Below are 21858 nucleotides of genomic sequence, written 5' to 3'. Positions count from 1 at the left end.
CACACAGGGTCAATCACAGATGTAAATTTAAAAACTTACAAAGTTCCTGCTAAATACCCAAGACTACGGGAAACAAAAAAGATTAAGTTATATCCTATTCTAGACAGATTCACAATAGAGTCAGAAAGACAGAATTGACTGAAAAGAAATGCAGGAAATACTTGAAAGGGCACTTATTTTTACAAGTGAGACTGAAAGAAGAAAAGGATTTCAGAGGCAGGAAAGTACAATAAACTAAGAGTCAGAAGACTGCTGTTATATACTAACTTTGTGCCTTTGGAAAATTGCTAAATTACTTTGAGTCTCAATTAACTCATTCATAAATGAAGATAACATCTGCCTTATCTATTTTACAGGTCTGTGTAAAATATAAGTGAGAATATGTATGAAAAGTCTTTGAAAATTGTTTAAAGTGCTATATACACCAGAAGACTGTTTTTATTGTAATCTGAATCTGGCCGAAGTTGGTATAGAATTCTAAATGAGACTACAAAATATTTCATAAAACTTTAAATTATCACTGTCAAGAAAAGAGACACATATTCTAAGACTGAGAAATTTTGCTAGCAAGGGAATATAGTGGAGAATGAATAACAATTATTTAACAATCTAGCATAGAGAGATTTTACTATGTCATTAAGAGATTGAGATTGGGATATGATTAGAAAGCTCCACTGAAAAATGGCTTCTAACAGATCGATGAGTTTAGTCTTACCTAACAGAAAATCACTGCAAGACTCTGTGACAGAGTAGTGAAATTATGAACACGATATTTTAGGAAGATGAATCTCATAATGGTTATAAGAATCGGAAAAAGATAGGGAGAGGGAGGTTAGCCAGAAAAATCATTGCAATTACTGAAGTGTGATGAAAAAGGAAAAAACTGAAGAGACACTCTTTAGAATATTGGGACAAATACAGGGAAAAAAGTTTTTAAATGTAGGTTGCTAAAAACAAATGAGATTTAGAATAAAGCATTTTTCTTTTTAGGGAACAAAAAGTCGAAAATGTGTTCACTAATAAACATCTGAATTTAAGGTGATGGTGGGCTACTCAGATAAAAATATCTTCATTCAGCTGATGATATGAGAACATAACTTACCTCAGAGTTAACATTAAGCAGGAGACAGGCATCGTCTTAGTGACACCATACAATTAATCTTTCCTCACTTAATTCACTATCTTCTCTGCTCTCTTCTACACACAGTTTAATCTGCTATGAATGGGTGAGTATATAGTGACACAATTTTTGAATGTCACTGCAACAGTTCTTTCTAAATAAAGACCATAGAATTATAACACCTTGATATCACATGTGGTATATAATGGATGGGATATTTTGAAATCGGAGATGAGGAAAAACATTAGAAATGGGGTCATCCCAGCTACTTATATAAACCAAGAAATTCTGGCCTGGTAGCACCAGGTTAAATTAAGTCCCAAGATTTAACCTTCCATTAAGTCATTCATTCACTATATAAAGACAGTCTAGGAAGTAGAATGAAAATGACTTAAGCTGAATAGGATAAATTCGTGCTGAGCCAGCGAAGTTTCTCAGAGTGCCTCCACAGAACAAGCAATGGATTTCAATGATCCTAATGCTTTTTCCACTCCTAACAGGACCAGACATCACAGGGATTACCAGGAAATGGTAGTATGCCCTCTCCCTTGCATAGTCCAATGAGATGAAGCAAAAAGTAATCATTTTTAAAGACTCACTTAACATGGTGACAATCACAGCTCTGACCCAAACAGCTCACTGAAACAAAGAAATCTGCAACCAGAGATGCAACTTAAATTCTACAGAGAGCCCTCCCCACATAATTGACTATAAGACTCTCAGCCCATTCAACCACACTCAACTGGCTAGTGGATTCCCATGACCAAGAGTGGCACCCATATACACAATACATATCGATCAATCCATCAATCACTATATGTATATAGTTATCATTCCTATAGCTGCTTATTGTGACATGAGTTACAAAGAGTACAAAAGTAGGTCTTGAGAAGAAAATGTAAGATTCTTAAAATGAGTACTTTTTGAAAAATTAAACTTTTTATCCTGCATTAGAAATGTATTTTTTAAAACTTTTAAGTTCAAGGGTACATGTGCAGGTTTCTTATATAGGTACACTTGTGTCATGGGGGTTTGTTGCACAGATTATTTCATAACCCAGGCATTAAGCCTAATACCCATTAAGTATTTTTTCTGATCCTCTCCCTCCTCCTACACTTCACGTTCTGATAGATCCCAGTATGTGTTGTTCCTCTCTTTGTGTCCATGTGTTCTCATCATTTAGCTTCCACTTATAAGTGAGAACATGTGGCATTTGGTTTTCTGTTCCTGTGTTAATTTGCTAAGGACAATGGACTCCAGCTCCATTCATGTTCCTGCAAAGGACATTATCTCATTCTTTTTTTATGGCTGCATATTATTCCCTGGAATACATGCACCACATTTTCTTTATCCAGTCTACCACTGATGGGCATTCGAGTTGATTTCATATCTGTGGTATTGTGAGTAGTCCTGCAATGAATATATGTGTGCACACATCTTTATGACAGAGTGACTTATATTACTTTGGGTATTTATCCAATAATGGGATTGCTGGGCCGAATGGTATTTCTGTTTTTAGGTCAAGGAATCACCACACTGTTTTCCACAATCGTTGAACTAATTTACATTCCCACCAACAGTGTGTAAGTGTTCCTTTTTCTCTGCAACCTTATCAGTATCTGTTATTTTTTGACTTTTTAATAATAGCCATTCTGACAGGTGTGAGATGGTATCTCATTGTAGTTTTGATTTGCATTTCTCTAATGAACAGTGATGTTGAGCTTTTTTTTCATACGTTTCTTAATGAACAGTGATGTTGAGCTTTTTTTCATGTTTGTTAGCCACATGCATGTCCTCTTTTGAAAAGTGTCTGTTCATCTCATTTGCTCACATTTTAGTGAGACTGTTTTTCTTCTTGTAAATTTGTTCCTTATAGATGCTTGACATTGGACCTTTGTCACATGCACAGTTTGCAAATTTTCTCCCATTCTGTAGGTTGTCTGTTTACTCTGTTAATACTTTCTTTGGTTATACAGGAGCTCTTAAGTTTAATTAGATCCCATTTGTCAATTTTTGCTTTTGTTGCAATTGCTTTCGGCATTTTTGTCATGAAATCTTTGCCCATTCCTATGTCCAAAATGGTATTACTCAGGTTGTCTTCTAGAGTTTTTATAGTTTTGGATTTTACTTTTAAGTCTTTAATCCATCTTGAGTTAATTTTTGTATAAGATGTAAGGAAGGGGTTCAGTTTCAATCTTCTGCATATGGCTAGCCAGTTATCCCAGCACCATTTATTAAATAGAAAATCCTTTCCCCATTGCTTGTTTTTGTCAGCCTTGTAGAAGATCAGAGAGTCGTAGGTGTGTGACATTATTTCTGGGCTGTCTATTCTGCTCCATTGGTCTATGTGTGTTTTCATACCAGTACCATGCTGTTTTGGTCACTGTAGCCCTGTAGTATAGTTGGAAGTTGAGTAGTGTGATGCCTCCAGCCTTGTTCTTTTTACTTAGGATTGCCTTGGCTATTTAGGCTCTTTTTTTTTTGGCTTCATACGAATTTTTAAATAGTTTTTTTCTAGTTTTGTGAAAAATGTTATTGGTAGTTTAACAGGAATAGCATTGAATCTGTAAATTGCTTTGGGCAGTATGGTCATTTTAATGGTATCAATTCTTCTTATCCATGAACATGGGATGTTTTTCCATTTGTTTGTGTCATCTCTAATATATCTTTGAGCAGTATTTTGTAGATCTCTTTGTAGAAATCTTTCACCTCCCTGGTTAGTTGTATTCCTAGGTATTTTATTCTTTGTGTGGCAATTGTGAATAAGATTACATTCCTGATTTGACTCTCAGCTTGACTGTTGTTGATGTATAAGAAAGCTAGTGAGTTTTCCACATTGGGTTTTGTATCCCGAGACTTTGCTGAATTTGCTTATCAGCTTAAGGAACTTTTGGGCTGAAACTATAAGGTCTTCGAGATATAGAATCATTTTGCCTACAAACAGGGTTAGTTTGATTTCCTCTCTTCCTATTTGGATGACCTTTATTACTTTCTCTTGCCTAATTGCCCTAGCCAAGACTTCCAATACTACGTTGAATAGGAGTGGTGAGAGAGGGAATCCTTGTCTTGTGCTGGTTTTCAAGGGGAATGCTTCCAGCTTTTGCCTTTTCAGTATGATGTTGTTGGCTGTGGGTTTGTTTTAGATGGCTCTTACTATTTTGAGATATGTTCCTTCAATACTTAGTTTATTGAGGGTTTTTAACAGGAAGCGATGTTGAATATTATCAAAAGTCTTTTCTGCATCTACTGAGATTATCATATGCTTTTTGTCTTTAGTTCTGTTTATATGATGAATCACACTTGTCGATTTGAGTATGTTGAACCAACTTTGTGTCCCAAGGATAAAGACTACTTGATCATGGTAGGTAAGCTTTTTGATGTGATGCTGGATTTGGTTTGCCAGTATTTTGTTGAAGATTTTTGCATTGATATTCATAAAGAATATTGGCCTGAAGTTTTCTTTTTGTTGTTGTATCTCTGCCAGTTTTTGGTATCAGAATAATGCTGGCCTCCTACAGTAAGTTAGGGAGGAGTCCCTCCTCTTCAATTCTTTGAAATAGTTTGGATAGAAACTGTACCAGCTCTTCTTTGTACATCTGGTAGAATTTGGCTGTTAATCCATCTGGCCCCAGGCTTTGTTTTGGTTGGCAGGCTATTTATTACTGATTCAACTTTGGAGCTTGTTATTGTTCTGTTCAGGGATTCAAATTCTTTCTGGTTCAGTCTTGGGAGGGTGTATGTGTCCAGGAATTTATCCATTTATTTTAGATTTTGTAGTTTATGTGCATAGAAGTATCCATAGTTATGACACTTATGTGTAAATACACATAACATAATAGTTATGTGTATTTCTGTGGGGTCAGTGGTAATAGCTCCTTTGTCAGTTTTAATATGTTTGTTTGGATCTTCTCTTTTCTTCTTCACTAGCCCAGCTAGTGGTCTATCTACTTTATTAATTTTTTCAAAAACCAACTCCTAGATTCATTGATCTTTTAAATGGTTTTTTGTATCTCAGTCTCTTTCAGTTCAGCTCTGATTTTAGTTATTTCTTGTCCTCTGCTACCTTTGGGTTTGATTTTTATCTTGGTTATATAGTTCTTTTGCTTGTGGGGTTAGGTTTGTATATCAAGATCTTTCCAACTTTTGGATATGGGCATTTAGTGCCACAAAATTTCCTCTTAACATTGCCTTAGCTGTGTCCCAGAGAGTCTGGTATATTTTACCTTTGCTCTCAATAGTTTCACAGATTTATAGAGCAAGTTCTTAGAGACCTTCAGAGAGACTTAGACTCCCACACAATAATAGTTAGAGATTTCAACAACCCACTGTCAGTATTAGACAGATCATCGAGGCAGAACATTAACAAAGATATTCAGGACCTGAACTCAGCACTGATCAGATGGTCCTGATAGACATCTACAGATATCTCTATCCCAATACAACAGAATATACATTCTTCCCATCACCACAAGGCACATACACTAAAAGCAATGACATAATCAGACACAAAACACTTCTCAGCAAATGCAAAAGAAGTGAAATCATAACAACCACTCTCTCAGACCACAGAACAATCAAATTAGAAATAAAGGCTAAGAAATTCACTCAAAACCATACAATTACATGGATATTAAATAACCTGCCCTTGAATAACTTTTGGGTAAACAGTAAAATTAATGCAGAAGCCAAGAAGTTCTTGGAAACTAATGAGAGCATTAGAAATTTCTATCAGAAAGATAAAATTGTTCAAAACAAAAAAGTGGGGGAGATTATTTAAGGATTTCTCCATTCCTAGCCAATATACATTTACCTTAAAACAAATATAAAATCTCAAAGATGATGAGAACAACTGCAGAATTATAATTTCTAGTAGTGTCATAATACTGGCATCTATTCAGCAGAAATATGTCTTTTACTCAGTAAAGTATATACTTAAATTTCTAAAACATAATTGTTTTTTAAAATGCATTTTATATTTATGCTATTCATATTTTTGGGAGTTTTAAATTCATACTTTTCATTAAATATTATGTTACAAAGTATCACAGATAAACATTATATTAGGCCATAAAATAAAAATATAGCCAAGAAATCCAACTGTCAAATACAAAAGATTTTATCACAAGATAGAATCACTATGATTTATTTGGGGAAGTACTCCATATCTACACAAATTTCCTTTCTACTAATCTCTAAACAAAAGTTGTTATATTTGAGTATAAGTCTACGCAGAAGACTTAGTAATCACAGGACATTTAGGCCATCTCTGTCATTTAATAAATGTGTAAGTTGAAGCCTAAAAGAGTTAAGTGACTCAGACTCCATTTGGTATAAGAGGCTGTCTTTTGTCAGCAACATTTACAGCTCTCTTTAATTTACCCCACTTAAGGTAATAACTGCAGTTATACTGTAATTCTGCTAAATATCCCGAATACTATTGACCACATCCAACTGACACACAAATGACTAAGGAATAAAACTGTAAACACAGGAAGAGTATTTATTGTACGGGTTTCTCGATCTTAGCACTATTAACATTTTGGATCAGAGAATTCTCCCTTGTGAGGAACTCTCTTGTACATTCTAGAATGTTTAGCAGCATCCCTGGCCTCTATCTAGAGGTCAGAAGCACACCTACAATTGTGACAACCAAAAATACCTCCAGATGTTGCTAACCACTGGTCTAATCACTGGGAAGAAAATTGCTGAGTTATATATTTTTAAAACTAGATGAATTCTCATTTCATCTTTTTCACCATAATCATTTTGGAAACTCTCAGAATTTTCTACTTAATCACGCTGATTCTAAACAACATGCAATCTATCTCAATGAAGTCATCTCAAAATTATATGTCTCCAATTCACAGGTTTTACCAATTATAGAATGTCATGTAAATAGTGTTATGGTAGTTAAGAGCAATCAACTTAGACAAACACTTCTGAAATAAAAAGGTAAAAATTAATGATGCAACCTATGTGATTATTTTGATTCTCATACAGCTTCACAATTGATTTTTTTTTTGGATAAGCATTAGCTTCATGCCTTTTGTATATCCTTCAGAATTTTTTTATGACATTGTCTCCTATTATAAAGTCTTAAATTCTCTTCATGTTCGATTTGTCTTCACAACTTTGAGCCCTTATTTTATTCAATGAGAATATTCTCCATGATGTTTATAACCCTGGGGACACAAGGCCCTATAATCTTATTCCTTCTTGCCCTCTTCCTCCCTCACCATTTTCAGTACTTTTATTTTCTTCACAACAGGAAACACTGCAAAAAGTAATCAGGCATTACCAAACTTTTGGTTTTAGTGGGTTTTTAAATGATTATTGCTAAGATCATGCAACGATCTTTGCTTTTCACGCTGACCTTCAACAAATTTCCTGATGTTCTGAGCAAGAGTCCGGACGCTGCTGGGAAGATTCCAGGGATCTTGCTTGATATGAAGCCGAAGCCTTTTTGGACAACTCAGCTTTGGTTCCATTTCCTGTTGAAATTCTAAATAAACACAGAAAATCTCTCTTAAGTCTCAACTTGTTCCCAATCAATTAAGCCTTTAGGCTTCAAAACCTTCTTCTGTCACTGTTGTCCTAGACTGTTGACATGGTGGTCATTTATTTTGCCATACCATTAGAAAATCCGTTAAACCTAAAAAGTCAAACCTTAATGTTATTTTCTTATAAATGTTTAAACAAAGCAAATTTAGATGAAAACTCTACTTTCATTATCCCAAACTAGTTACTAGTCAGACTGGCAGCTCCATCCTTTCCATTCATCAACTCTCATTCCCCACACCCTTTCCTTACCACTGGGAAACAGCCAAGGAGACATTATGCTTGGGTTCAGCAAAATCAACTTCATGTTTATGTATCTTTGATTAACTCATTTTTGCTTAGCCTGGCCCCTATAGGCATTAAACATTTTAAACTTTCAAATAAATGTAAAAATTCCTATGCTGACTTTTTTACATATTCAAAAATTATCAAAATAGAAGTAGTATCCAGTGAATTATGAAACATGAGTAACCGGAATTGCTCCTCTTATGCAATCTCCTTGCTTCTTGACTATATTGTCTACCACCTTTTTTTCTCAATTGCTTCTACTAGGTAATTTTTCAAGACTTACCTTGCAATCCTCGGCCTGGAGTGAGATACTTGGTTTGGTCAAAGGCCCTCACAACAGCCTGCCCTTTTAGGAGATTGGTAATTGAATCCACCTGTCAATAGCGATTTCTGAGTTACATATTTCTCATAGTACATAATATATATTTCTAAAAGTAAATCTTATAAAACGTTTTCTTAAAGCAACAATTATTTTTGAAACCCCGATCGTTACATAAAATATTGAAATAAATGCACCTGATAACATTTGCAATGACATTTCTTACTATCTTACCATATATTAATACAAAATATAAATTTACCTCACAAAAGAACATAAAATCTCTGGAGTTTTCTTTAACTATAAGTTATTGGAATCCTTTTCAAAGTGGTAAAATCTTCTACTACAAATTTTGGTTATGGCTATACATTTTTTTAGTTTAAAATGACAAAATTAGCATCCAAGGCAATATGTTGTGCTTTTTAAAATTAGAAATAATGTTGAGCAAGAAACATCATAAAGCTTTCTGAAAACAAAAAACAAAAAGCAAATCCTAAAAAGGGGAACTCCTATGTGTATAACAGTAATTTTCCCAGGACTGTAAAATACTTGATATTCACAAAAATCCTTTTTTTTTTTTTTTTTTTTTTGGAGACGGAGTCTCGCTCTGTCGCCCAGGCTGGAGTGCAGTGGCTGGATCTCAGCTCACTGCAAGCTCCCCCTCCCGGGTTTAGGCCATTCTCCTGCCTCAGCCTCCCAAGTAGCTGGGACTACAGGCGCCTGCCACCTCACCCGGCTAGTTTTTTGTATTTTTTTAGTAGAGACAGGGTTTCACGGTGTTAGCCAGGATGGTCTCCATCTCCTGACCTCGTGATCTGCCCGTCTCGGCCTCCCAAAGTGCTGGGATTACAGGCTTGAGCCACCGCGCCCGGCCACAAAAATCCTTTAGGTGAGCTGACTGAAAGAATGTTTATTCCTAGTTTAAATGCCAGAAATTGAGGTAAAGGAAGTGGAAGGACAGATCGAGGCCTTTCTGTTCTAACTCCAAGCTCCTTGTACTGCATCTGAAAAAGGGACTCCTGACAGTTTAGTTGTGGAACAAAAGCCCCACAAATGCCCGATTGTACCTGGCTGAAAAGATGCTCAAGGCAACTATGTATCTTGTCCTGTTTATCATGAGAAATGCGAACACTTGGGGGAAGTTCATCACCTAGATGTCAAAACAAAAACAAAACCAAAAACAACAATCACTCATCTTATGTTTAACATTCCAAAATATTTTAAATATTAAATGAAATGTAAAAATTAAACACAAGCTCTTATTCCATGCACATTTCTCATGTTCAGAGAGAGTTTCAGAAGATTTAATAGCTCCTGGGATGTTATTACTTCTTCTGAAGGCAGAGTGACCCCTAGAAAGGACACTTGTTAATTACTCTTTCAAATTATGTTCCTCCAATGGTTGAAGAGTTGAAATAAACTGAATAATCAAAAATTAAGATTTTCCCTAATTGGATGAAAAGTATTCGTTCTTAACACATACAAGATAATATATTTATAAGATAGTTACATCAATCTGTTTCTCTCATTATCCTCAATCCTCATCCACATATAAAGCTAGCTTAGGTGAACCTGCTGTCTTTAATGCTTCAAACTCCACACCTGCCCATCCCCATCAACAATGCCTATTACTTTCAGTATGTCTCCTGTGTACCTATAATCCTTCGTAGAACCATAAAGAGATCATAGAGCATATCTGAAGATTACAATTAGTTTGCTTATTTCATTGCTTTTTAACTCACTCCCTTTAAAATGGGATTGGGAAATAGACTATGAAGCACATAAAATTGAAAAGCAATATGTGTGGCCACAGAGAGTGAATGATAAAAGGTAAAAATAAAAATTCATATGGGTCTAAGAAATTAAAACCTTAAAGTTATCTCCTATAGGACTAACATCAAAAAGCCCACAGGCCTTCACCAACGAACACACCTGAGTCCATTTCATCACTGTGGAAATACGAGCTGCACTGGCTGCTGCAGATGCTGGTGAAGGAGGCGATGGAATTCCTATTGCTGTTGCAGTCACTGAAAACAATAAGTTTCATGTTACTGTAAGAGTGCAACTGCCCAGGTGTCCCTGCAATTTCTTATGACATAAACTTATATCAGTTATATTTATTAATATGTTTTAGAGAAAACTATGAGAAAGATAAATTTGTTCAACTCAGTCTATCTTACCTTTTAAAGATGGCGCATTTTGGATTCAATTATATTTCAAATTTTCTTGTATCATATAATCTAGTCCCAAATGATTTTTTTAAGGGCAGTTAGTTATAAAACTAGGAGTCACACCAAACTTAAAATTCTTTATAATCTGTTTCATGATATATGCCGGTAATTAGATAACTTGCTAATACAGATAAAATACCGTTTTGTGATTTCTGTCCCTTTCTGATAGCTTAAATCATAACTTATTGGTTACACTCTGAGCTTCCTTATGGAGGATAGGGACTTTGTCTGTCTCCACCTCAGAGCTTTTAGCACAGGGAGGTGCTTCATAATGATGAACGCCCAAGGAAAGAAATGTTTAAAATGTTTGTGTGTGAACAGGGACAGATTTCAGAAATAGTGCAGGAGATAAAATATTTTCTTTCCTCTCAGAATAAGTAAAAAGGACTTCCTTAACTTTAAATTTACATTTAAAATTTCTATCTTAGCCTAGAGGGAAACTGTCAGGGTAATTTTAATTATCTGATAACTAGAACTTGAGTTAAGGAAGTATTTTTAGATGTGTAATTTCCCACCGGGAAAAACCCTACAGATTCCTATTAAAGAGCAGGTTGGGATGCTTAGAAGTGAAAAGTAAATGAAGTGATAAAAGTGGTTAATCTGTCTGATCTATGATTAAATCTCCAGAATAACTCTTATGTGTTCATTAAGATTCTTTTTAGAAACACAGAAATTGGAACAGTAGAGTGGTTAAGAGACAAACTGGGAAGCCAGACCACCTGGTCTCATAGGTAAATGACATCAGCCCTCCGGGCTTCAGCTTCCTGATATGTAAAATGGAGTTCCTATCAGAACCTGCTACCGAGGGTCGCAGTGAGGATTATGTAAAATCTTCCTCTTTCCCCATGTGTTTGGTAAAAGTATATTTTTAATGTTAGCTCCTAGTTTGTAGCTAGTTATATATACTCTGATGAGAACTTTACTATTGAATCAATATCTTTTCATTGCAAAACATTGCATAATAAACGACTGAAGAAGATAGTTTTTGCTTTCAATTAACATAAATGAAAAAGATGTTAAAGTTGTATACACAGCTTATGTGGCTGGTTATGACAATCCTTAGTGAGGTATCAGGTGATACACGAATTCAAGGAACAAAAAGCACTTTCAATTAAGGAAGTTCATGCGAGGAGACATCATTTGAAAGTCTAGTAGGAAGACAAAAACAGAGTTTGGAGGGAAAGTATTTGGGGTTGAACTGGGTCTCCCAACAAAATTCATGTGGTTGAAAAGTGATCCCTAGTGCCTCAGAATGTGACCTTATTTGGAGATAGGGTCTTTACAAAGCTACTCGAGTTAAAATGAGATCATTAGGGTGCGACCTTAAGCCGCCCTATAAAATGTCCTTATAAGAAGGGAAAACTTGGACACAAGACACATATGGAGGGAAGAGAATGTGCAGAGACGCAGGGAGAAGATGGCCATTTACACTTCAAGGAGCCAGGCCTGGCACGGATCCTTCCTCCACAGCCTTCAGAAAGAGCCAACACAGCCCACATCTTGATTTCAGATTTTTGACCTCCAGAACTGTGTGATAATAAATTTCTGTTGTTTAAGCTGCCCCGTTTGTAGTAATCTGTTACAGCAGCCCTAGAAAACTAATACAGAAGATATCCAAGAGAGTAAAAAACGCAAGCTTTGTCTCAGAGGTAGGCAAGGAATATTAGTCCAATTAGTTTGTAACATAGAAAATGAAAAGAAAAGAGAGAAAAAAGGGCCAAAAGAACTCCTATTCACTACCCAATAAACCAGTGACAGAAACAGATAGTTGAAAAAAATGTTAATCCCTCAGATTAGACACAATTTTCTTATTTGCTATATATGTTACACAATCCATATATAGAACAACGCTCCCAAATTAGGCTCACACCACCACAGAAAAAATGCTTTTTCCAAGCTATTCATATTAGAAGAGGGAAGGATTTGAAATATTACACTGTCCCATTATGCTTTGTCTGAGGTCAGTAATTACAAGTGATGACTGTGAAAGACCAACTGAAAAAAAAAAAAAATCAAAAACTTTTTTCAAGATCTTTGTGGAAAATCCAGCATCACGTTTGACTTTCTTGAGTAAATGAGTTTGATGAGTGAGTGAATTACCTGTAAGAGTCTCTGTTGCTGATGGTATCATGACCAGAATCTTCCTGTTCATCTCCTGCTACATTAAAACAGACCCGTTTGCTGTTTCTTTCTCCCTTCTCATTGTCACTGTCTGTTGGTGTTATGCCCTCTGATGTCTTACGTTCTAATTTAGGAGAATATGTTATTGAAGACAGAAGGCTGCAATGTAATATCAAAAAAATAAATGCACATTTTCAAACTGTCTGCTGTAGATAACTACCTTATTTGCTGAACACAATAGGCTTACAAATATTTCTAGAGTGCTTCAATGTTTCATATCAAGTAAATATTCTATTGCATAAAAAGCATGTCATTCAAAGTTCACTTGTTCTTCACAAAATAAGTCACACAAACAGCATAATTTAGACCAGAAAGCTTCATTGAAATCCAGGTTGTGCCATGCATGACTACAACTAAAACAAAGCTGTGGTAGTTTTATTGGATACTTGTGAAATGGGGATAATGAGAATAACTGGCTTCCATGACTGCTGTGAGAATGAATACTCCTGGTGCATAATGGGTGTTATCTTTAGCCCCTGGCCATTAGCACAACCATCACCACCTTATGGAAATACTGGACAATCTTTAAAGTGCTAGCCAAATATTAAACCCAAACTGTAAATGGGCCTTAATGTCCTCACTGGCTCACATTCAGTATTAAAAACCCACCTACCCCTCTACCTGTGCCTTGGGTTTTGCCCAGGCATTCCCCATTTGGCAGGGAGAATATTGGATTGTCAATCCCTCTCCCTGCTCATACAAACAGGAGTCCTGGCCTTGGGGATTACAAGACAGTAAACAGAGTTACACACAATGTGAGGATGGGGTAATTACAATCTCATCTGCAAGCCAGGATGAAATGTCCCAAATCTGCCCACAGAAAGAGCTCCTCCATTTGGCTCCAGGGTAAAATGCTGCAGTCAGACTGAACTGTGTGAAACCTGCTGAGGACTTTGAGTAGCTGCTGACTCCAACACTAGGCTTGAACGTTTGGCAGTGGCATGTTTCTGTTACAACTAACTCAAAATTAGGCAAAAATGGAATCGAACTTTATTATCAAACAGCATGCTAAAAAATTTGCAAAATGAATTAAACCATGTCTAAACAATGGACCCATATAGGGCTTCTCAAGCCAACAGCCATCTTCACATTTACTAAATACCTGTGATTTTCAGTTCCAATCACTAGCGCATATCTTGGTTCTCATTTTTCCATGGCAATGTAATGTTTGTTATTTCAAGACTCTGAAGATATCTTACACCTCTTATGCATATTCCATAATTTCAAACCCAATGCTGTGCATTGAATACATACCTGTTAAGTGATTTCACTAAACACATTTATTATACCATGCATTGTTCTTGGTGCAGTGGATATAGTAGTTTATAAAATACACATACGGACCAGGCGCTGTGGCTCATGCCTGTAATCCCAGCACTTTGGGAGGCCGAGGCGGGTGGATCACATGAGGTCAGGAGTTCGAGACCAGCCTGGCCAACATGGTGAAACCCTGTCTCTATTAAAAATACAAAAATTAGCTGGATGTAGTGTGGTGGCAGAAGACTGTAGTCCCAGCTACTCGGGAGACTGAGGCAGGAGAATCGCTTGAACCCTGGAGGCAGAGGTTGCAGTGAGCGGAGATCACACCACTGCACTCCAGCCTGTGCAACAGAGCAAGACTCCATCTCAAAAAACAAACAAACAACAACAGCGACAAAAACAAAACACAAAAGCCCCTGCTTTCTTGGAGCTCAAATTCTACTGAGAGAAGACAAGTAGAAACAAGTAAACTTTCTAGTATATCAAATGGCAGCAAATGGTAAGGAGAAAAACAAAGCAGGGAAGGAAGCGTGAAGCTGCCATTTCAAATAGTGGTGCAGTCAGGTCAGGTCTCACAGTGAGGTGAGATTTGAATAATATTTTGACATTTTATAGTTTTTAGACACCAGTGAAAAATTGAAGGAGCCATGTTACACTGCTCGAGGCCCTGTGAACATTTTTAATAACCAAAAGCTATGGATGATTTTAAACACAGTTTTTCTCTTTGGAAAGATACTTTTATGTCGTGTAAGACAGATTGTCTATTTATTCACCCTCTCCACCCAAAAGATTAAAACATTAGACTAACTCCAATTATCCAAGCTCCATGCTGCACAGACAGATGAACTTTGAATACGAAAGAGGAAAAAAAATGCAAGAGTTCTCATTTTGCAAAGAGCCCTCTGAGCTTATGTATCTTTTAAATTAGAAGTCATGGGGCTAAGCATAATTTTTTTCAAAGTTACATGAATTGTATTCGGATATTTGCTTTTCATTTAAAACAGTTGCAATCATGCTTGCATTGACCCTGTGGGAACAAGTGTTAGGCTTACAAACAAATGATAGAAAAACTGTATTTTAAATACCATGTTTTGCATAAAATTTCTAGATTCTGAAAAGCAACAAGGCATCAAACCATAATATTTGTGCTTGCAGAAATCCCTTCACTTTCGTTCATATACAATATTAAGTTACCTACTAGAGGTCCATTAATTAAAAGCTTCAGCAGTATGCAATTCCAGGTGAATCTCCTTCTTGTGCCATTGATAAAAAAGATTTTTGTATACAGTATGTTGCAATGACCTGTGTGTTTTTAAACATCATCATCATTGCTAACATCTGTTGAGCTTTTATGACAGTCACCATGCTAAGTCTTTAATAGGTTATCAACTCATTTAATCTCTAAAACCACCTTATGAAGTAAGTATTACCATTATTTCCCCATTTTAGAGGCGGGGTAGGCAAAATATATTGTTATATACATAGCCTGTGCAAATTAAGCAGGATTCCCTCTCCCTGCACCTAACTTGCACACTCTGGAGGGAGTAGGGTGCATCCCGGTGTTTCATAACTCAACTCACAGAAGTACTGTGAGAATGAAATAAGCCAACGTATATAATAGTGTAATCTTGCCTGGCACATAAGCACATATAAAAAAGCTGGTTTTTATGGTGTGCCCCTCTTTTTGTGTATTTACTAGCAAAATGCTTGGGGAAACCTCAATGATTACTCTACCACCACCACCAGCATTCCTATCTGTAACCCCCGGGTTACCAACTGTCTAAAAGTGTGGTTTGTTCATCACTCAATCCTGAGGCATCTGGCACCTGCAAAATGAAGTCTGTTCTCAAATCCCCTGTGTTTACCAGGCCCCTTTCCTCCCTGTGAGAATACACAAATCTTCTATTTTAAAACCCTGTCAAAGGTTTTGGACATTAATTATTTTTCCTTTTACTTATTTCTTGTACCTAAGTGTCATTACCCAGTAAATAGCCCATTAAAGGGCAAAAGTCTTTAACTTTCCAAAGTGAAACCAGAATCACAAATCCTTGATTAAATTCATTACATCATCTTACCTCATGTTACTAGACAGGAAATTCATCTCTAATTCTATCTTTGGGTCTGAAGCCAAGTAGGAGGATTTAGTGAAATGCCTATGTGTTAAAGGAAATTTCATTTTGGAGAGGTATTCCCAGGTGACAGAACAACCAGACTTTATCATAAGACAAGCTCAACCTCAGGACCTTTCACAGGGATGAATAACTTCTAGAAAAGCTAACACTGAGGTGTTATCAGGCAATTTATCTTAAAACTTGGCAACACATCTGAGATCTGCTTCTTCACTTGCAAAGACATCTCTGACTAGGAATAATTACTATAGAGTGAGAAAATTGTTCAGATACTAGATTTTTAAATAATGTGTTAACCTCGACTGCATGGCAGCATCTCTGAATATTAAAAGCAATGGGGAATCCAGGCACTTAAAACAACTGTACTGTTGTACAGCGATTATATTGCACATTAAGTTGTGTGGAACCTATTAATACTTAGAATTAGGCTGGGCACGGTGGCTCAACCCTGTAATCCCAGCACTTTGGGAGGCCGAGACGGGCGGATCACGAGGTCAGGAGACTGAGACCATCCTGGCTAACACAGTGAAACCCCGTCTCTACTAAAAAATACAAAAAACTAGCCGGGCAAGGTAGTGGGCGCCTGTAGTCCCAGCTGCTCGGGAGGCTGAGGCAGGAGAATAGCGTGAACCCGGGAGGCGGAGCTTGCAGTGAGCCGAGATCTGGCCACTGCACTCCAGCCTGGGCGACAAAGCGAGACTCCGTCTCAAAAAAAATACTTAGAATTAAATTATGCGGTGTACCCAAAGAAGACCAAGGTGGTTTCTCCAATCATTTGCTCACTTTTTGCCACTTTTCTAATAAACATGCTCAGTTGGGTAAAAGTTTTTAGAATAATAGGGTGGGGAAAACTTCAGTGAAAAGTAATCATTTTAAGTAGTTTTAGTTAATAAAAATAACTAGTCTGCAACTAGTGCCTTAAATATAAACATTTTAAGCCAAGTAAAAGGAGCTCCTTGCGTTTACATATTTTTCCTGAAAATATTTCTACATCACCTGAACCTTTAAAAAAAATTCAATAAATTAACAAAGCCTGGAGGATTGCCAGGCAGTGCTAGATCATCAATGCATTAAAGATTAGTCCCTGAGCAGTGCCAGCTGAGGCACATTATTAATCTTGCCATTGACAAGACTCATCCCAAAATGGCAATAACAACTCTTGGAACTAGAAGTATGAGATTGGTCCAGATGTTTTCTTAAAATCCCTTTGAGGCCTAGAAGCTATGATTCAATGCCACTATTTATTGCCTTATTAATAAAAATTCTATATACTTCATAAATACCTCTGGGAGACAACAACTAGTTTTTAAAATATATTATGCAACAAAATCTCATTTATTAAATGAAGTAAAATATCATGTCCTAAAATATAAACTTCTGTCACAAGGATTCCAACACAATTCAAAAATGTCATGCAATTGCTTAAAAAATACTTTCCTTTTCTCTTAGCAATCTTGAACTGTTTAATTCATCTGTAAATAGGAAAAGCCACAGTATAATACACAAAACTGGTATATTAGAAATAAATAAACAAAATCTTAATTCTAAATCATTCAAAAAACTTCAGAAAATTAGCAAAGTAAATACTAAATATTGAGGATAATTTTTAAAATATAATGCATCTAATATGATTTTGATCTCTAAATTTCAAAAATGTGTAAAATGAGAGATCATGTAAATTATGACTTCATCAGTATAATGTCTAATTACAACAAAGGCTTGGAATAAGGTCTAAATATTTTGTGCCAGAACTGAATTATCCATGAAGTACAGGACGATAGATGTGTGTGTGAAGTCAAGAGTTCACATCTGTAGCCATTTAAATCAACAACTTCACGAAGAGAGTACAATAAAAGAAGACAACGACATTTCTATTATTTTCAGAATCTGCCAATTGGGGATATATTCAATAATTTCCATCCCTTGAATGGAAGCATTATATTAGGCAGTGTGCTGATTACTTTCTGTATTAATTTGTATAACTTTCATCACCACAAACTTGTAATTCATTATTATTACTCATTCACTTCTGTAGATGAGAAACTGAACTACTTCAAACCCCACACTGTTCTGACTATACAGAGCTGTCTGGACTAGATGTGAAGCATCGTCCTATACCATGAAGTGACAAAGCATCCTCGCAAGCTCCGGCGATTCTCCAACCATCAAATTCTTAAATAAGAATTAGAACTGATTTATTTGGAAAAGTGCTCATTAACTGCCTCCATCTTCTCTTGGTTAAAAATACTGGCACAGATATTTGGGTTATTGCTTAGCAGACCATGAATTCAATCAGAACAGAAAAAAGTATTTGTCCTAGAGATACATAATTTTGCATTTACTCATTTAACAAGTATGTTAAGCATTTATTATACTTTATATCTTTTATAAATTTCTATTGCGTGCATATTCACCAAAATTTGTACCCTGAATTACAAAGAGTACAAGGAAATCCTCATACAAAACTGGTATGCTTTCAAATATATTTTTCAAGGTAATATTTTTACACTGAGACTCACTTAGCATCCTTGTATAAGATAGAATTTTGTCATTCTCTTCCCTGGTATTAAATGCTTACTCAAAATACATACCTATATGCATTTTTTCCATTAAAAAACATTTTTAAAGTTTTGGAATGAAGAGGATCTATATAATCAGCACAAATCTCCTAAATTTCCAATAACTAAAGAGAGAATTATTGAATTTTTCTAAGTCACATTTTTACAGCTATTTAATTTGGCAAACTTAAAAGTGTAGTACAAAACACTTACTCATCTATTTGACAAACACACATCTCCACCTCTTTCAGTGCAGTCTGAAGTTTACCCAGCAGTTTCTGATAGATGTCTTGGGTTTCTAAGTCTTCTTCTTTCAGCAGATACCTGAGACCATGGCCATCCTGCTGTCCCAGAGACAGACCTGAAGGGGCCGCCATGGTTGTGATGGTGTGCTGAATGTACACCATAGGGCTCAGTTTCCCTGAGGAATTAAAGTCATTCCTTAGTAACATGTATCACCTTTAACTTATGATAACAATCCAATCCAATTAATTTTTATTTTTTAATTGGCAGAAACAATTATATGTATTACATGTACAACCTGATGTTTTGATGTATATATGCATAATGCAATGACTAAATCTAGGTAATTAACATATGTATTACTTCATGTAGTTATCACGTTGGTGCTGAGAACACTGTATACCCACTCTCTTAGGATTTATCAAGAATACAATATATTAACCATACTCGCCATGTTATACAATAGATCTCTTGAACTTATTCCTCTTATCTGATTGAAATTTTATATCCTTTGGCCTGCATCTTCTCAATCCCCCACCCAATCACCCCAGGTCCTGGTAATCACCATTCTACTCTCTACTTCTATGAGATCAACTTTTTTAGATTCCTCATATAAATGAGATCATATAGTATTTGTCTTTCTGTGTCTGGCTTATTTCACTTTAACATAATGTCTTCCAGGTTCATCTATGTTGTCACACATGACAGGATTTACTTCTTTTTATGGCTAAATAGTATTCCATTGTGTTTATATACCCCATTTTTTTATCCAGTCAAGTTAAATTTGAGATTCCATAAAATAAAATGCTGATCCAATGCTGAATTTAATTCAGAAATTAGAGCCTGTGGGGAGTTGTAATTAAAAACTAGAAGACAGTTTGATCCCTTGTCCTACTGTGATGGTACAGAATGGCATAGTGCATTGCTGCAGATGTTCCTCAGGCATTGTCCTCAAAGTTTCAGGGCCATTTCAGATCAGCAGCTTTCACAGCAGGATGAGCTGTGCCTATCATATGCATAAGGAAAGCAAGAGCAATCATCCTTCTTAGAAGAAAAATAACAAAAATGCCTAACTCCATTTTCATTCAGTATACACTTAGGCATAATTATCCATGTGATTACAGTAAGAAATCCTTCCTTTATAAAAGTTCATGCTTGTTTGCACACCAGTTATCTATTGAATTTCAGGGCTGCACGAACAGCTATGATTGCCTAAATTACTTTTTATGATTTGGTAAAGTTGCAAAAGCTAGTATACCTTGCTCCGAAGATTTGTTTTCTTTATCATGAGAATTATGCTTCCTACTATCCAACTGAACACCAAATGCACTTCCCAAAGAGGTTGATGTTTTGGGATAAGACACTTCCATCACGTTGACATGGCAGTTGGTAGGGCAGAAATCACTGCTGTGCAGTGGGGAGATTTTAGATTTGGCTTGTTTAAAAGTAGGCCAGGCTCTATTCTTCAGTACACGAGAAAACTGCAAATTAAAGAAAACACAAAAAGCAGTTGAACACACAGTAATAACTCAGGCAAGTTTTTTTCACTTGCATCATTCACAACAAAATCAAAGGCAAATTAAATCATGTCAACTGGAATGAGTGAAATAAATTACATGTTGTTAGAAATTACATTATTATTTCAAAACTCAAGCATTCTTAATAAAGCCAAGCAATATAAGCAGCAAATGCATATGATTCCTTTGAAACTGCGATTGCAACTTAGGTGTTCAAAGAAATGAATTTCTGTGGCCAGCATAATATACTTGGACTCAAATCCACAGGCTCCCAGCAGCTGAAAGAGCCTGACAGGGCAAGTGGCATCCCAGGACACCAGGAGAAAATGGAGAGCTTCCAAACAAGGCAAAATGGCAAAACAGGGTAGCTGCCGAGTTAAGGGTGGAAGAAGATGAGATGTCCCAAACACAAGCATAAAGCTAATCCAAAGCACCAGTCTGTGTACAGGTCAGACAGTAAGGTGTGGAGGCTGAGGCCCAGAATGGCAGGACAAATCTGTTTCCCATGCCTCCTGCTAATCACTGAGTCAGGATCAAACTGAAGACTAGTGTGCACTCTGCCTTTATGCTTTGAGAATAAAGTGATACGTGATTTATATGACTTCCAAGGTAGCCACTCCACTGCTTCAAACCTTGCCATGGGTTTCCATTCAAATCCATCTACTCCTCACCAAGGTCTCTAAAGCAGCCCAAGTCAGATGCCCACCTAGCTTCTCTATCTCAGGTTTTCTTCCCCTTGCTCCCTAAGCTCTTTCTGGCCCTCACTTGGTTTGTCTCACACACTATCTACTCACTCTGAGCTTTTCTACAAGCTTTTCATTGGGCCTAGAATGTTCTTCTTCCTGCATTGCCAAACTGTTTCCTTTGCAACTTCAAGTTCTATCAAATCATCAAGAGGCCTTCCCTGACTCCTAGTCCAGGTTCAATTTCCTTGACTACTGCTAAGTTCCAGCATACTGCAACCTTCTTATTATATATGTATAGGTATAAATAATTATCTTATTTCTAGCTCCCCTAGCAGATGGTAAACCCCATGAGGGTAATACGTAGGTCTGTTCTGTGTACTATCAGTAAGAGTCTGGTAGAGTTAGACTGAATTGTAGTCTCAAAAGCAAAGGATTGAGAGTCACTATCTACCTGTGTATTTGTTATAGTTGTCTTAATAACTGATATGATGTTAGGCAAGTCAGTGTCTTTTCTTGCATTCTTCATAAAATAATGGACATGGATTAAATAATGTCTATATTATCTTCTCCCTTGAAAACTAAAACCATGATCCTATCTATTTATCTACTAGTAGAGTAATCATTTTGGCATGGATAAGAATAAAAATTAAGACTGTGGTCACTGCCTAACTTTTCTAGATTCAATTCAAGACTATCAAAATTCACATTTCATAAATAAAGCTCACCATTAGAACAGGGACTGTCTTATATGTATATGTGTACATTATG

At 36.2% G+C, this 21858-nt stretch overlaps 1 protein-coding gene across 1 annotated transcript in view; it reads right to left on the bottom strand.

Annotated features, from left to right (window-relative positions):
* The window catches only part of PREX2 (phosphatidylinositol-3,4,5-trisphosphate dependent Rac exchange factor 2), a 286976-nt gene that overhangs the window by 114945 nt on the left and 150173 nt on the right, over positions 1 to 21858 (bottom strand). The window contains exons 24-30 of the mRNA XM_023222397.3: positions 20146 to 20368; positions 18858 to 19065; positions 12617 to 12796; positions 10218 to 10312; positions 9353 to 9435; positions 8250 to 8340; positions 7494 to 7622 (exon numbers count right to left, since the gene is read on the bottom strand). Coding sequence (XP_023078165.1) covers positions 7494 to 7622; positions 8250 to 8340; positions 9353 to 9435; positions 10218 to 10312; positions 12617 to 12796; positions 18858 to 19065; positions 20146 to 20368 — 1009 coding nt within the window. The remainder of the gene's footprint in view (positions 1 to 7493; positions 7623 to 8249; positions 8341 to 9352; positions 9436 to 10217; positions 10313 to 12616; positions 12797 to 18857; positions 19066 to 20145; positions 20369 to 21858) is intronic.

This window comes from Piliocolobus tephrosceles, chromosome 7 (assembly GCF_002776525.5).
Source record: "Piliocolobus tephrosceles isolate RC106 chromosome 7, ASM277652v3, whole genome shotgun sequence".
NCBI lineage: Eukaryota > Metazoa > Chordata > Mammalia > Primates > Cercopithecidae > Piliocolobus > Piliocolobus tephrosceles.
The sequence above is the reverse complement of the archived record's forward strand: the minus strand, read 5'-3'. Positions and strand labels throughout refer to the sequence as shown.